At 40.7% G+C, this 15,567-nt stretch overlaps 1 protein-coding gene across 1 annotated transcript; it reads right to left on the bottom strand.

The window, feature by feature from the left end:
* Positions 1–7,316: 7,316 nt before the first annotated feature.
* Positions 7,317–14,559, bottom strand: LOC143859187 (agamous-like MADS-box protein TM6). Its single transcript, XM_077369877.1, has 7 exons — positions 14,222–14,559; positions 14,059–14,125; positions 13,907–13,968; positions 13,713–13,812; positions 7,914–7,955; positions 7,782–7,826; positions 7,317–7,676 (listed from the first exon to the last, which is right to left on the bottom strand). The coding sequence occupies exons 1-7, from the start codon at positions 14,515–14,517 to the stop codon at positions 7,503–7,505; spliced, it is 786 nt and encodes a 261-aa protein (XP_077225992.1). The 5' UTR covers positions 14,518–14,559; the 3' UTR covers positions 7,317–7,502.
* Positions 14,560–15,567: the final 1,008 nt, after the last annotated feature.

Genomic DNA, 15,567 nt, shown 5'->3' with positions numbered 1-15,567 from the left:
TATTTCTCATAAACACTAACAGTATCTCCGTTTGTATTTTTCTAGAGGCTTATTATTAGTACCACTAAATTCTGTACCTTCTTTTCTTGATGCTTACTGCATGAGATGAAAGTGACGTTCAGCCAATGGGGGACCCCTTTATATTTTGGGCAACTAAAAAGCATACACGAGCCATACCTACAGGCTACAACAAGCAACATCCATACCTACAGGCTACTGAGTCCTGAGTCTTCATGATGTGAACCCACCTGGCCCAGCCTCCTGTACTCTCTTTACATTTCCTAGGAAAGAATAGGACTATAGAACTTCCGTTTTGGGTAAAACCAAAATAATTATTGGGAAAACCGAAACCGAAACCGAAACCGAAAACCAGATTTTGCAAAATGTGAAAATCGAAACAGAACCGATTAACCTGATGCTATTTCGGTTCGGTTGGTTAATTCGGTTTTAACCGAATAATGCTCACCCCTATTTTTTTCATCAAATCATATTATAAGGGGAGCGCATGCTAAATGCAGGGGGGGAGTGAAAATATCATCTCCCTTTCCATAATCTTTTTTTTTTCCGAGGGATTAGTCCCTTCCTAGATAGGGCGTGCACAATATAGACCATTCATTTAGTGGGCCCACATTGTTTCTGTGATCTTTACCATTCATTTGTTGGGCCTCAATGTAGATAGAGGGTGCCCATAAAATCTTCTCCATAGGATTATCCTAACCACTGATCCGTGGAGGTATAAAACGGACGGCACAATATAGAAACCTCCATGGATCATTGGGTTAGGATCATCCTAAGGAGAAGATTTTAAGGGCACGCCCTATCTACGTTAGGGCCCAACAAATAAGTGGTTTAGATCACCCAAATATTGTGAGCCCTAATGAGGACCAAAGAAGGTTTATGGGCACACAATTATTAAAGGAAAATGATATTAACCCAAACCGCCGAGAGAACATTTTCAATGTTGTGTGGCACAAGGGATGTGGGTCCTACCACAATAAGTGTGTTACTTTTTGTTTTTAGACCCTTTAACAATTATTGATGGCCGATAGAACATTTTCAATGTGTGGCACATGGGTTGTGGGTCCTACCACACTAAGTGTGTTACTTTTTGGACCCTCTTCTAAGACCTGCACACCTACTTATTAAAGTACATAGTCACCCATCTCACCTACTAAATTTGGTTGCCATTACATCAAATTAGAAATTTAATTTAGCAAAAGACCAATATTATAACTATTAAAGCAGCCCATATCCAATCTTTCTCTGTTAGTCGCCCATAATCAGCCTCTCGCCCAAATTTGAAAAAATAAATTGGATTTTCATTAGGGTTTGTTTCCCTTATTTTCAGCCTTTTCTAGCCCTCTTATCACTCGATCTCTCCCGGTTCACTCCCATTCCCTCCCTAAGCTAATATTTCATGGGAAAAAAAATTATGAAAGCAAAAAATGGCCTAATAAAAATTGATTTCAGCGCAATCAAATTCATGGACGTCGCTCGTGCCAAATTTAGGTATTATAAAAAAATTAGGGTTTTGCTTGGCACTCCTTAAGCATCATTTAATTGTTGGTAACATGATTTTACACATGTTTTGTGATTTTCCCCTAAACGTATGTGTTAGGCCTAAAATCGGTAACAGATACGGCAGTGACGTAAGAGCTGAGCTGGAGGACCCGAGGAGCCAAAGTGAAGGAGCTAAGTCCTGCACAAGAGCACACGAGGTCAAAAGACCAACCCGGAGTCATTGCTCCGGACGGGCCCTTCGACACGAAAGTCAGTATGAGTAGGAGTGCAGAGCCAAAAATTTAGGAGTGGTAGCTTAGAAGTTATTACCGTTTGCTCTGAGCCTTGAGAGGCTTTTTATAGAGAGAGACCTGTGGTGGTTGGATTACCTACCCCAGGACAGGTGTCGGACCTTTTGTGGGTTTAGGTTCACCCACTCTTAGGCAATTAGCGAATTACCCCTGCGCAGCAGTTGGGTTTGTGGTGGGCCCTTCCGGGGCCACGTGTCGACAGCTCATTAGTTGCTGTTTTTTGTAACCCATCAGTTGCCCCCCAGTTCTCCAAGTCATTGCAGTGATTTGGGGAAGTGTGAGGAGTTGTATTCTTAAATGGTAGAATGAGCCGGAGTTCAGGATGGCTCGATGGAAAACTTGTCCGGCCAAGCTGTCTGCCCGGCCTGGGACGGCCAGAAGTGGAGCGGAAAATCTGTCCGGCTAAGCCGTCTGTCCGGCCTGGGGAATCTGTACGGCCTGGGAAATCTGTACGGCTAAGCCGTATGTTCGGCCTGGGGAATCTGTCCGGAACCTCTGTCCGGCTAAGCCGTCTGTCCGGCCTGGGAAATCTGTCCGGCTAAACCGTCTGTCCGGCCTGGAGAATCTGTCCGGAAAATCTATCCGACTAAGCCGTCTGTCCAGATTTGGGGAGACGATGCGAAAGGGAGAGAGGAGAGGATTGGCACAAGATAGCCCATGTACCGGATGTCACCATTTTAAGCGAGGATTGGGTATGATGCCATTGCCAGGTTCGTTATTTTCTGATCCGCTCTTTTATCTTTTAATAACCGGTGTCTTTGCACTCTCTTTCTTTCCTCAATCTAACTTATCTACACCAAATAAATAATGTTAATATACAGCCAACACCTCCTTCCTTTACATTTTGCTTTCTCAACTTATGTGGAATTGCATATGTTTTATTCCATCATTTATTCTTACAAATTGTCCAATGTATCATTCTTTTTTTAATGAAAATTAAAAGATGCCCATCGTGGGTAATTTTACATGCACATCTTTTTTGCAGTCTCAAAAGTCAAAACTTTATTTTACATGCACATCTTTTCAGAAACATTTTCCAAAAAAGTTAACGTTTTGATTGTTTCTTGAGTTTGTAAATGAGGGATTTTCATAAAGATAAAATCTCTTCTTTTATGTCATTTTCTTGAGTTTATTATCTATTTTCATTCCTCTAGTGTCCACTATTTTGTTTTCCTCTCTAATTATACAGTTGGTTGTTTCTTGCTTTCAAGGTGTGATAGTCAAGTAAACCAAAGCCTCACCGCACTCCAAGGACTGTCTATTTTGGGTTGTCCAAATTTGTGGATACGATGCAGAAGGGATAGAGGAGAGGATTGGCACAAGATAGCCCATGTACCGGATATCACCATTAGATGATGCCACTGCCAGGTTCGTTATTTTCTCATCCGTTCTTTTATCTTTTAATAACCACTGTCCTTGCACGCTCTTTCTTTCCTTCATCTATCTAACTAAATAATGTTAATATACAGCCAACACCTCTGTCTCTCTATTTACACCCCGTTTGGATTGCAAGAAAAGCATTTATGAAGGACTTTTTCCTGGGAATTTTTTTTCTTTCCGTATTTTAGAGGGAAATGATATGATTATAGTTAATTTATAAGGATATTATAGTAACTTGATGGTCCCTCTGAGTAAAAAATCAATACCGCTGCTTCAAGTTATCTTTTGTTGTGTGCAAATAAGTAAGAAATTATAGAATAATTTTCCTTTCCAAACTTTTCCAGAAAATTCCTGCAATGTATTGGAAATTCGATTGGATCCTGCTATTGTTTTACCTAATTAAAAACTTTTATAAAGTTATAATTATACTGTGTTTTCAGTGCTATTTGGGGTCTAGCATATGGGCTTAGGGTTCAATAAGAGAGAGGAGGTGTGGACCTCATTCGATTGATTTGATTCATTCGACTGAGATTTTTTTAGTTTTGTTGTATTAGATGTTATATATTGAAAACAATCGCATATGTTTAGCTTTAGGATTTTTATACCATTACAGAAGGGAAATGATTTCTGCGCTCCACTTGTTTGTCGTGTAGTATTTAAAGGGATGTCAGAGGATATTACAGTTCTCAAAAATCTCTTAAATCTATTTAAATACTACACGACAAACAAGTGAGCACATGTTTATCAAAACATTGGAGCGCTGAAATCATTTTCCTGACAAAAATATATTCAGGTTTTGGAAAGTGAAATGAATATTTTCAAAACTGTACATGACCCATCGGATTAAACATGAGTTTTTGTAAATGTCCCACATGATAGACTCCAACAAAACTGCACCATATATCTATGGACCAATCATTTAGAATCAGATCCAAAGGATCCGGTAAACTATATGGGTCCGGTGACAATCCTAGTGTCAACGAGAAGGATCCAATAACGATCCGATTGAATCCCAACTCCAATATTCCTCGGACCCTATGTTTGGTGTGCAAATTTACATCCGTTCAAACTCATGCTGTCCATCGGATCATCTAAGATCCAACAAGAAGAAAAACCCAAGATGAACAAAAATCATAACAGGCCCACTATAAAATATTAGGGCTGCAGTTAGGGGTGGCAATGGTTCGGTTTCCGTCCGGTTCGACCCCCAAACCGAACCGAACCGAAATTTGAATCGGTTTGGTTTTACCGAACCAAAACTGAATTTTCGATTCGGTTTCGGTTCGGTTCCGCCAATTTTGCCACCCCTTACTCATAATAATTGGAAATATTCGGTTTCGGTTCGGTTTGATCCCCAAACCGAACCAAACCAAAATTTGAATTCGGTTTCGGCTCGGTTCCGGTTCGGCCAATTTTGCCACCCCTAGCTGCAGTGTGGTTAACATCTGATAATAACCTTGGTAAAGAAATAAAATGATCTATTTACAGTGAGGAATGCTAGAAATTTAGGGGTGCAACTCGGGTCGGGTTGGGTCGGGTTGAGGCCAACCCGACCCAACCCGAGGAACCCATTTTCCCAACCCGACCCGACCCAACCCGATTTCTAACCCGGCTGGACCCAACCCGACCCAACCCGATTTGCAATTGGGTCAACCTGACCCAACCCGATTTCCAATTCATCCACATGTTTTTTGTGGGCCCCACTGTTTTTTGTGGGCCCCACTGTTTTTTTTTTTTTTGCTCACATTCCTACACAGGCATCCACCATATAAAAACTCTTTGTATCTGAACTAAAGGATAAATTTATGTTGAAATTTAAGCACATTTCTAGATTCAATGGGAAATGTGTTCATTTAAATCGGGTTTTAAGCACATATCGGAATTGGAAATCGGGTTTCGGGTCGGGTCGGGTTGCCCGACACCCCAACCCGATTTCCAATTCGGGTTGACTTTTCCCAACCCAGCCCAACCCGATTTTAAAAACAACCCAACCCAGCCCAACCCAAAATCGGGTTCAACCCGTCGGGTTCGGGTTGAACCCAACCCAAGTTGCACCCCTAGCTAGAATGAAGGGAGCTCTTGCAAAATAAGATGAAAGGGCTCCCACATTGGCTGCACGTCACTCTGGTGATGTGCAGCCAATGGGAGTGCCTTTTATATTTGCAAAGGAACTATACCTACAACGCTGTAACAAGCAACATCTGAATTTGTTTGGCGACCGTGAAATTTTTTTTCCATAGAAAATGGGCTCCTGCCCATCCCTCACAACTGGCCCTACTAATATTCCATGAAATTATTTTTTTTTGGTTGCCAAAAATGCCCTAGAATTTTTTCAAGTCTACTTTCAGCCAACAAGGTCAAGGTTTGACAACGTTCTCTTGACTCTATTCTAGATTCAAGAATTATAATGCATTTTTTAAATGCTATATAATAATTAGGGATTTGCAAGCGTCAACCGCAGAAGGCATTTCGCGGAGCATCTGCTGCATGAGAGTGCAGCCACGTCAGATGAATAAATGAATAAGACAATATTAGAGCCTACGTGGCTGCTCCCTCATGCAACAGATGCACGGCAAAATGCCTTCTTCGATGGACGGCTGGACTCTAGCAAATCCCTAATTATTATTTGGGATTTGCTAGGGACCATTGAGGAAGGCATTCCGGGTACCAACCGTTGCATGAGAGAGCAGCCACATAGGCTAGTTTTTGTCTTATTCATTTAATTCATCAGTAAAATGCCTTTTGCGATGGTCCCTGGCAAATCCCTTATTTCTCATGTTGATAAATTATATTATGAAGGGCTGTATAACCCATTATTTTTCAAAAGGCACTATGCGGCCACTCCATAGGATGATCCAAACCGTCCATTTGTTGGGCCAACCCTTAAATATGCTGTGCCCCAAAAATCATTTCGATAGGATCATCCTAGCCCTCCGACCTATAGGGAATTATTCATGATGGAAACCTCTATAGATCAGAGGGCTAGGATCATCATATTGAAATGATTTTTGGGTAGCAACCTAATTAAGTTGCTGCCCAATTAATGGACGGTTTGGATCATCCTATCGAGTGCCCGTACAGTAATTTTTGAAAAATAAAGGACTATACGGCCCCTCATCATATCATTTCTTATGTTTTACAAAAAGTAGACGCTTCAATTATGAAATAACCCCCTTTTCAAGATAAATGGACTCTTAAATAGTATTTGGAGAGTGATAAATTCACCCCATATTTTGGGACAAACTCATCTTGTTTTACATGTTTTAACCTGGGGCAGTGATAAATTCGCCCCTTTCTATTACCATATTCGCCCCCTATTTTTCAAAATGGACTGTATAGCCCACACGATAGGAAGATCCAAGCCGTCCATTTGATGGGCCACAATGTAAATAGGTTGTGCCCCAAAAATCATTTCCATAGGCTGATCCTAGCCCTCCGACCTATAGAGATTTAATTATATGAAATTCTCTATAGATTAGAGCGCCAGGATCATCCTATGCAAATGATTTTTGGGGCACAACCTATTTACATTGTGGCCCATCAAATGGATGGCTTGGATCTTCCTATGGTGTGGGCTATACAGTACATTTTGAAAAATAGGTTGCGAATATGGTAATCAAAGGGGGTGAATTTATCACTGCCCAACAAGCACTCAGCAGCAGCTGGTTAAAACATGGAAAGAAAGGTGAGTTTGTTCCATTATCAAAACATAGTAACAAAAAACATAGACATGAATGATCACTTAATGCACGTTGACGATGTGGATCCTCTAGGGGTTCTCTTACAGCTGATTTTTGCAAGAGTGCCCTTTAGTTTAGCATTCCTCATACATATATACATGTACTTATATGGGATCTGCCAGGGACCACAACAGAAGGCATTTCGCAGGCGGGCTGTTGGATGAGAGAGCAGCCACATAGGCTCAGATTTTGTCTTATTCATTTAATTCATCTGAGGTGGCTGCTCTCATGCAACAGACTGCCCATTTAATGCCTTGCGCGATGGTCCCTAGCAAATCCCTACATTCTTTTTTGAATGGTATAGCAAACCCTGTATATGTTTGTACATTCGTGTGTATGTATGTGTATGTGTAAGCCATGTCAAAAGGAAGCACTTGACCCTATGTTTAGAGTGATGATGATTTATTAAAAGAGAGTCAGAAAATGGTCTGTATAACCCAAGACATATAGGTAAGGTACTTAACAGATCCATAACCTACTAGGCAAACCAAATAAGTGAAGTTCAGTTCAGTTTTCTTCTGCAACTTGAGATAATAGCTAAGGAGAAAGCAGTCTATAGGACCTTATGTTCTTATGCAAGGCGCAGTTCGTGGCAGCCGTAGCCATTATCATGAAGATTTGGCTGGCACGGTTGCACACGGAAGGCAAATATGTGGGACCCACCATTCGCCATTCCAATAGCCGATTCATAATCAGGTCCTCTGATTTCGCCTAACACGTAGTCCTCATTCTCATCTCTTCCATCCTGTAATTTCACAAGAGAATTACATTGCTACGGTGAGAAGAAAGATCAATTTGCACTTTTGAAGATGAAACATACAAACCCACAAGAGTAAAAACAAGTTCTTACCAATTCACGTAATAAATTTGCGTGTGCTTCGTGCAGGCTTCTTAACTGCATCCAACATGTTAGAGAGAGAAACAAGAGAGAAATAACTAAAAACTTAAAATTAGAAATGGCACACCCATGAGAATTACTAACCTTTTTCTTGTAAGTTTCTGTCTGAGTGTTGATCACGTGATACTGTTGGCAATAATGAAGAAGTGTTTCAATATACTATGTTACGACCTTCAGAAGCAACTGGAAGAAGATTGAAGAAGGGGATTTGTCTATCGAAACAAGAGGATGCCCATATCAATTTCCCAAATTCAAAAACAAATTCAAGGATATTAAAGCTAAGGTTGCAACTCGGGTCTGATTTTACTTGACCCGCATCGACCCGACATGGAAATGCCCCGAGTCGGATTCAGAAATCATGGGTCTTGGGTTGGGTAAGCTTTCAGGGTGAAAATCCTGATCCAATCTCGGTTGGGTCGAGTTTCAAGATTAAAAAACCCAGAACTTAAAATCCGACCCGACTGTTAAGGTTATAGATGTACTTTGAATTTCTGAAGTACCACTTGAATAGCATGACAAATTATTTTGTAATAAACCATTTAAAAAAATTATTTTATAGTAAATTGACATAATTGCTTTCACCATTGCCCCCTTTGCTTGGAAGATGGTGTATATGTGAGTCATCTCTTCATGCATTGCTCCTTTTCTCGTCAGATGTGGAGCTATAATCTTTTGAGGTTTGGCATATCTTGAGTTTTTCCGTCGTCTATTCCGGAATTGATGCATCAATGGGAGTTTGTGCGTGGAGAAAGAAAGGAAAATTGTTGTGGAGAATTTGTTTGCTTACAACATGGTGGGTGATTTGTAAAGGGATAAATTCTAAAGTCTTTGAGGGGGTTGCCAAATCCCCGTATTGGCTCTATATGAAAATTATTGCCCTCTCTATATCGTGGGCGAGATGTCTTCCAACATTTCGATTTGTTTCGGCCTTTGATTTATGGGAGAGGTGGAGGGAAGTTTGCTTTAGTAGGGAGGTTAGGTCTCAGATTGTTCAGCAGTGGGCGGCTCCCCCAAATGGGATGTTCGAAATTAACTTCGATGGGTCGAGGTTTGGGAACCCGAGCTCGGCAGGGGTAGGCGGTTTGTGTCGAGATGATTGTAGTGAAATTGTGTGGGCTTATTCTGGCCCTCTTAGGGTTTGTGATGCTTCGGAGGCCGAGGTGAAGGCGGTATATTATAGCATTAAAAGAATTGATAGAGATAGTATGGATAGCTTTATTGAGAGAGATAGCATGGATAGCTTTATTGTGGAGGGTAATTCTCTCAATGTAATTTGTTGGTTGAGAGGGGTGGTGGTGCCTCCTTGGAGATTTTCTGTTGTTTTTTATGAAAATGATGATTTAACTTCTGGCTCTGCGATTGTGTTCAATCACGTGCGGAGATCTGCTAATGGGGAGGCGGATCATTTGGCTAGGGGTGGGGTTAGTTGTTTGGATTTGGAGTGGTTTGACTTCCTCCCTCCTTGAGAGGTTTTCTATTTTTTTGTTGTATTGTTGTTTTTTTCTTTTGTACTCCCGGGAGTGGTCCTCCTCGGCCCACTCCCCTTTTTTAATGATATCATTCTGCCATATAAAAAAAAGGTGGTTAGGTTTAGTGATGGGTGTTTTGTTTCCTACTGAAATAAGAGACTTCCCCTTTTAGGTTGGTTTTATATTAGGAGAGAGCAAGAGATAGGCCTAGGTTTATGAAGGGGGATCACATGCTTGAGCCATGGAGCTTGAGAGAGAAAGATAGAGTTCCCTTGGGTGTTTTCTCGGGGTTTTCTCTTGTGCACGGTCGCATCAGATTTTGCCCAGCAGATTTCTCAACAAGTAGAATCAGAGTTGTGGTTGGAGTGACCATCGAATTAGCCTCTATTGGAGCGATCATAAGTGTTGTGGTTAGAGTGAATCAAGGTTAAAAAAAGAGTATTTAAAAGATTCTTGTTCGAGGTAGAGCTCTGCAACGGGGTGATTTGAAATAAGGGTAAAATCAATTTCTACCCGGTTCAACATCGACAAGTTTAATAGAAAGAGTAGTTTCACTCTGTGGCAGATGAGGGTGAAAGATATCGGTGTTCAATAGGGCTTGGTTAAGGTATTGGAGAGAGAAGATGGAAACGGGGCTTGCAATGCAGGAAATATGGTCACATCAAGAGGGATTGTTCGAAGCAATCTCACAAGTCGGTCAATGGTACTACAAATAAGGTATTGGCAGTAATAAACGAGCATTAGCAAAATGGTTAAAGATGTTCTTACAATCTTCACATGTAACCATACTTCAGAGTAGATGAGTGGATTCAAGATTTAAGGTGATATGTTAATAAATGTTCCAGAATAGATTATTTTGATACGTTCTAGGAAGGTAAGTGTCACTCAGTGTCCTTGGCTGACGGGTCAACTTTTAATATCATGGGAATTGTAACGGTGAAGATCAAGCTTGTTCTATAAAGTGGTTCGTACTTTGGGTGGTCTAACGCATGTCCCAAAGTTACAAAAGAAGCTAATGTCTCTTGGACTGTTGGACTCCAAGGGTTATAGGTATTCAACTACATGTATAGCCATGAAAATCACATGCGACAATATAGTTTTGATGAAAGGAGAGAAGTATGGCGAATTGTATTGGTTGATTGGGGACACAATGACTAGTGTTCCCTAGATCTCAATGAGTAATTAGAAACGGAGCTGCGTACACACGCGTAAGATTGCTTTCTTAGTTGATGCAGAGATGGGTTTCCAGGTTTCAAACAATAGTGAGGTGATAGTTCCTGCAATGGGGAGGACGGATCAAGATCCCTCTTTAGGGGTGACTAGGTGAGTCAGCGGCTTGGCAGCTACACATGTGTATTGGCCTTTTTGATCGAGTCAAATGGAGTCAAAACCAGGTTGTTTTGATGGTGTGTAGTTGGCACATCGATAGGCTAATGGTGGTATGCGACGACAGCAAACCGGTGGCGACAACAACGAAAAATCTTTAGGTGGCTGGGAAACAAGCCAAGGTGGAGATTGTTGTGATAGGTGCCTCATTTCCTATTGATATAGGAGACTTTCCCTTTTAGTTTGTTTCCTAGAATAACTAGGAGAGAGGGTGAGATAGACATATGTTTATAAGAGAAAAGAGTTCCTACTCCCTAGAGTAGATAACGTATCTACTCCCTAGGTTAAAATACAGTGGGGGTCACATTGTTTGGGTGATCAAAACCATTCATTTGATGGGCCCTCACATAGATTGGGTGTGCCCCCCAAAAATCAGCTCCAAAGGATCATCCCAACCCTTCGAACTATGGAGGCAAAAAATTGACAAATTTGTTAAGGTTTATACATGCCCATTTTTACCTCCACAAATCGTAGGGTTGGGACGATCCTATGGAGCTGATTTTTTGGGAACACCCTGAGCCCATCTAATGAATAGTTTTGATCACCCAAACAATGTGGCCCCCACCGTATTTTAAGCTAGGGAGTAGATAAGTTATCTACTCTAGGGAGTAGGAACTCTTCTCTCATATAAAAGGGGAAAATGACACAGTTGAGTAGTGGGGCTTGAGATAAAAAGAGAGAGCAAAAGAGATATAAAGTTCTCTTAGGGTTTTTTCTCTGATTCTTCTTGGGTTTCCCTCTTGGGTTTTTTCTTGGGTTACTCTTGTATACGGTCTTGGAAGGGTTGTGGTTTGCAAGTTTGACGTCGCAAGTTCGATCCCAGCTTATCTAACAAAGAAAATGTTTGAAGTGAAGATTTGTTTTCTAAGCTAAGAATTAAAAATCAGACCTGGCCAGCTGGACTCGAGAAACTATTTCGTGTAGGGTCAGGTTTATGAATTTGGATTTTCCTATAAAAACTCAACCCAACAAAACCTAGGATAATTTCTTGGCAGAGTAGGGCTCTAAAAAACCCAACCCGCCATACCGAATTGCATACCTAATTAAACAATAAAAAACAACAAATATGGAAACGTAGGGTAGGGTTGCGGTTTGCATATTAATCATGTTGTAATGATTATAATTTTGTTTTCTCATAGCGGAAGATCGAGAACTTGATCGTCGACGTAGGCATTTTGGCAGAACCACGTAAAATCTTGGTGTTAATCTTATGGCTTGTTTTATTTATACTTTCTTGTTTTCTTGTGAAAGATCAGATCAGATTTTGCCAGGCAGATTTCTCAACAAAAAGTAGTTTCCTTCTTACATTTATGCACTTCATGCCATAATTTTATAAATGTTTGGGCATGTATCTCAATGGTTGAGGCTTTGTATTTCAACCTTGAGGTCGCACATTAGATCCCAGCTTACTACCAAAAACAAATGTTGGTGTGAAGATTTGTTTTCTACAATCTTTCGAAATTAGTCACTATCCTCAGCTAAGCATTAACAATCAAGACCCGGACTCGAGAAACTATTTCAAGCCCACGTTTGGATACATCATGCTTTTGCATTAGGATTTGGATTTAAGTTTTGGATACAAAATACATCAATCATCCTCATGTTGTACGAGAGAGGGAGAGAGGGATGTCTTGTTGCTGCTGCAGCAAGGTCGAGGAGCAGCAAGGGTGAAGATAATTGCCAGAAATATTGAATTCCAAATAATGTCTTGCAGAACAGATTTGAAAATCAGATTTTTTTCACTGTTGTAGCTGATTTGGAAATCTAAGGATCTGATCCAATTCCAAATCTCAACTGCAAATGTGAGAAATCCAAATCTAAATCGTGTGGGTATCCAAACGTGGCCTCTTCCCAGATCGAACCTTAGAACTTGATTGGTTCCTCCATTGTTCTCTCCCGATCTCCTTTACGTGCGGCTGCACGTCTCTGGTAAGCTCCCCATAATTGAGAGAGAAGCAGCTAGGTCGATGTGGTGTAGACGAGCCCTAGGTGCAAACCGATGTTGTTCGTTCCTTGGTTGGAATCTTCAATCTCTTCCATAGGAACTGGATAGAAGCGCATATTCACATCCCGGATCCTCGGTCCTCCGCCATGAGCGTTGGCCTAACCTGTAGGGCCTCTCCGACCTTGGTTTAGTCTGACTTCACGCGAACTGCTAATGCATCATGGTTTAACGATTCCTAGTTCAGACAGGACCAGGGATGAGGGGATTTCCCTGTAGCAAGGGGCAGGCACTGTATCTCAATTTGGGACGACCGGCGGGATTAGACTCACCCCATTAATGGGCCTATCGGTCACTGAAACGGATCGGGGGTAAACGAACGAGACGACCCTTTTGAGAATGCATTTAGCAACCGATATGGGTAGATAGTACGAGATCGCTTCACACCTCGCGGTGCTTACACCTCTCTCCTATCGAAGTTCTGTCTGCAACTGATTCAGCTTCCGCTTCTGGGAGATTAGACGGAGCTCGATTAGTTTCTGCTAGACGAGGAATGAGAAGGAGATTCATTCGGGATCTCAGCTAGCTGCCATGTATATCTCTTCCCGGTTAGACATTTACCCCGGTAAATGGATTGGGGGGGGGGGGGGGGGTGGGGTGGTTGGGGGGGGCGCAACCAATGCACCCTTAGAAAGGGTCGGGATTAGGAATTTGGATGTTCATAAAAAAAAAACTCGACCGACCCAACCTAGGATAATTTCTTGGGCAGAGTAGGGTTCTTGAAAAGCCGACCATCAGACCCGAGTTGCAATCCTAATTAAAATAACAAAAAAGGAAAAAGTTTTTACATGACAATCTGCTTGCTTTAGGCTGCTCTACATTTTCATTCAGAAATCGGAAAAAACCCCTTGGAAAGGCCCATGTTTTAATTTATTTAATTTTATTTTTTGTTCAGGACAGATGTTATAAACAAGTACTACAAATATAGAAAGAGCCTTTCATCACTCAAGAGTAGAAAATTCAAAGACAAGTAGTGCAAGAGATAAAATAGAGAGAAAAATGAAGATGATTTCTTAACAAACTCACCTTTCTGTCACGCACAACTTTCACTGAACTTTCCAAATTTTGCTCAAGACCTCGCAGTTCTTGGATTTCCAAATCATCCAAATCTTCCCCCATCCTCTGCCTAAAAAAACCCATTTCATAAAACTAAGACCACTAACACCTATTCATCCAAATATATAAAATCTACTGTAGCAAAATAAAAAAAACCAAATCACCTAATTTCTTTCCGAAGCTTGTTATTGTCCTCTTTCAGCTTTTTCAAGTTACTTTGCATTTTCTACACAAAAACCCAAATAATAAAACGAGGAAAAATAAAAAGAATAAGAAAAGAGTCCCAACCAAACAAGGAAAAATAAATAGTAGTTACCTCATATTGAGTATTCCACAAATTAATCCCTGAAACTTGCTGATACCGATCGAAAATCTTCTTTGTTCTGATAACAAAAACAACAATAATAACCTAAAAAAAAAGACCCAAATGAAAAAAATCCAAAAAAATGAAATGGGTATTGAAGAAAATGAATTAATACGTTGTAGAAGGGCTACAATATTCACAGAACTTTCCAGTGCTTGAAAACATGATAAGAGAAACCTCAGCATCACAAAGAACAGTAAGTTCTCTTGCTTTCTTGAAAATCCCACCTCTTCTTTTTGAGTATGTGACTTGCCTGTTAGTGGAATTCTCAATCCTCTTAATCTCGATTTTCCCTCGACCCATTTTTTTTTTTTCTTGTTTGGATTTCAGATAGAAAGAGAAGGGAAAGTAGAATGAAAGGGTTTTGGTGAAGATGGGAAGAAGAAAAGAAGAGAGGAGAAGGAATTCCATTTTAGGAAATGGGAAAGAAAAAGGTAAAGGTAAAGTTTCCGAAAATGGTGAGTGTTTCCAAATTTGTGAAAGGTTGGAAGGTACTGATAACGTGTAGTGTTTTACTGTTTTAAGCATTGGTCGCTTTCAAAGATTGATCCAACTATCTTCCATTTATTTTTATTTAGGGGGTGATAAATTCACCCCATTCTATTACAATATTCACCCCCTTATTTTGAAAAATGGACTGTACCCCCTACGATAGGATGATCCAATCCATCTAGTTGATGGGCGACAATGTAAATAGGTTGTGCCCCAAAATTCATTTCCATAGGATGATCCTAACCTCCAATCTATATAAAAAACTCCATATAGTCAAACCTCTATATATTGGACGGCTAGGAACTTCCTATGGTGTGGATTGTTCAGTCCCATTTTGAGAAAAATTTCACATTAACCATCGATTTTTCCCTTGTTTCTCACCAGTCACCACCAAGACCATACGCAAGGGAGGGAAAAACCAAATTTCTCTTCACATGATAAAACTAAACCACCCCCCCACTTTTCTCTCACTATGACATAATGTCCTCACTACTACTCTACATAATCTCGGCTAAAAAACTAAGTCTATTACTAGTCTTTCTCTCTTAGTCCAACTAAGATGGCCAACTCTACTTGGGTGGAAAAAAAAAAAAGATCTAACCCAAACACGTTAGGGTATGGAATTGGAACCATTTCACGACGGTTGTATAGATCAATGGTCCGCAGTTGTCTTGTGGGGCAAAGAAGGTAAGAAATGGTATTGGGCCCTCCCACCCACTTGAAAATTTTCAGGACTAAAATATTTTCTAGGGTTGAGAGATAAAAAGAGGTGATGTTTCAACCTTTTTTCTCCTAGCATGGGTATAAGTTAGATCATTGATCTTATAAACACAAGGTGGCCTACACTGTCCTAGTCATATCCATAAGATTAAGGCCTATATCTCGTATCCGAGGAGAAAGGATTTACAAGGGGTGCAATTTGTGTCGGATCGGGTTGAGCTTTTGCTAAAATATGAATTGGAATCAACC

This window comes from Tasmannia lanceolata, unplaced genomic scaffold (genome assembly GCF_043159265.1).
Source record: "Tasmannia lanceolata isolate RefF3 unplaced genomic scaffold, GAP_Taslan_0.1 ptg000029l, whole genome shotgun sequence".
NCBI classification, from domain to species: Eukaryota; Viridiplantae; Streptophyta; class Magnoliopsida; order Canellales; family Winteraceae; genus Tasmannia; species Tasmannia lanceolata.
Note: the sequence above shows the minus strand (reverse complement) of the source record. Positions and strands in the feature narration are given on the sequence as shown.

Coding starts and splice junctions, on each gene's coding strand:
- LOC143859187 (XM_077369877.1), bottom strand. CDS start 14,517: ATGGAATTCCTTCTCCTCTCTTCTTTTCTTCTTCCCATCTTCACCAAA. Junction 14,126..14,221: donor TATTGTAGCCCTTCTACAAC/GTATTAATTCAT, acceptor TTTTGTTATCAG/AACAAAGAAGATTTTCGATC. Junction 7,956..13,712: donor AAGTTGTGCGTGACAGAAAG/GTGAGTTTGTTA, acceptor TATTGCCAACAG/TATCACGTGATCAACACTCA.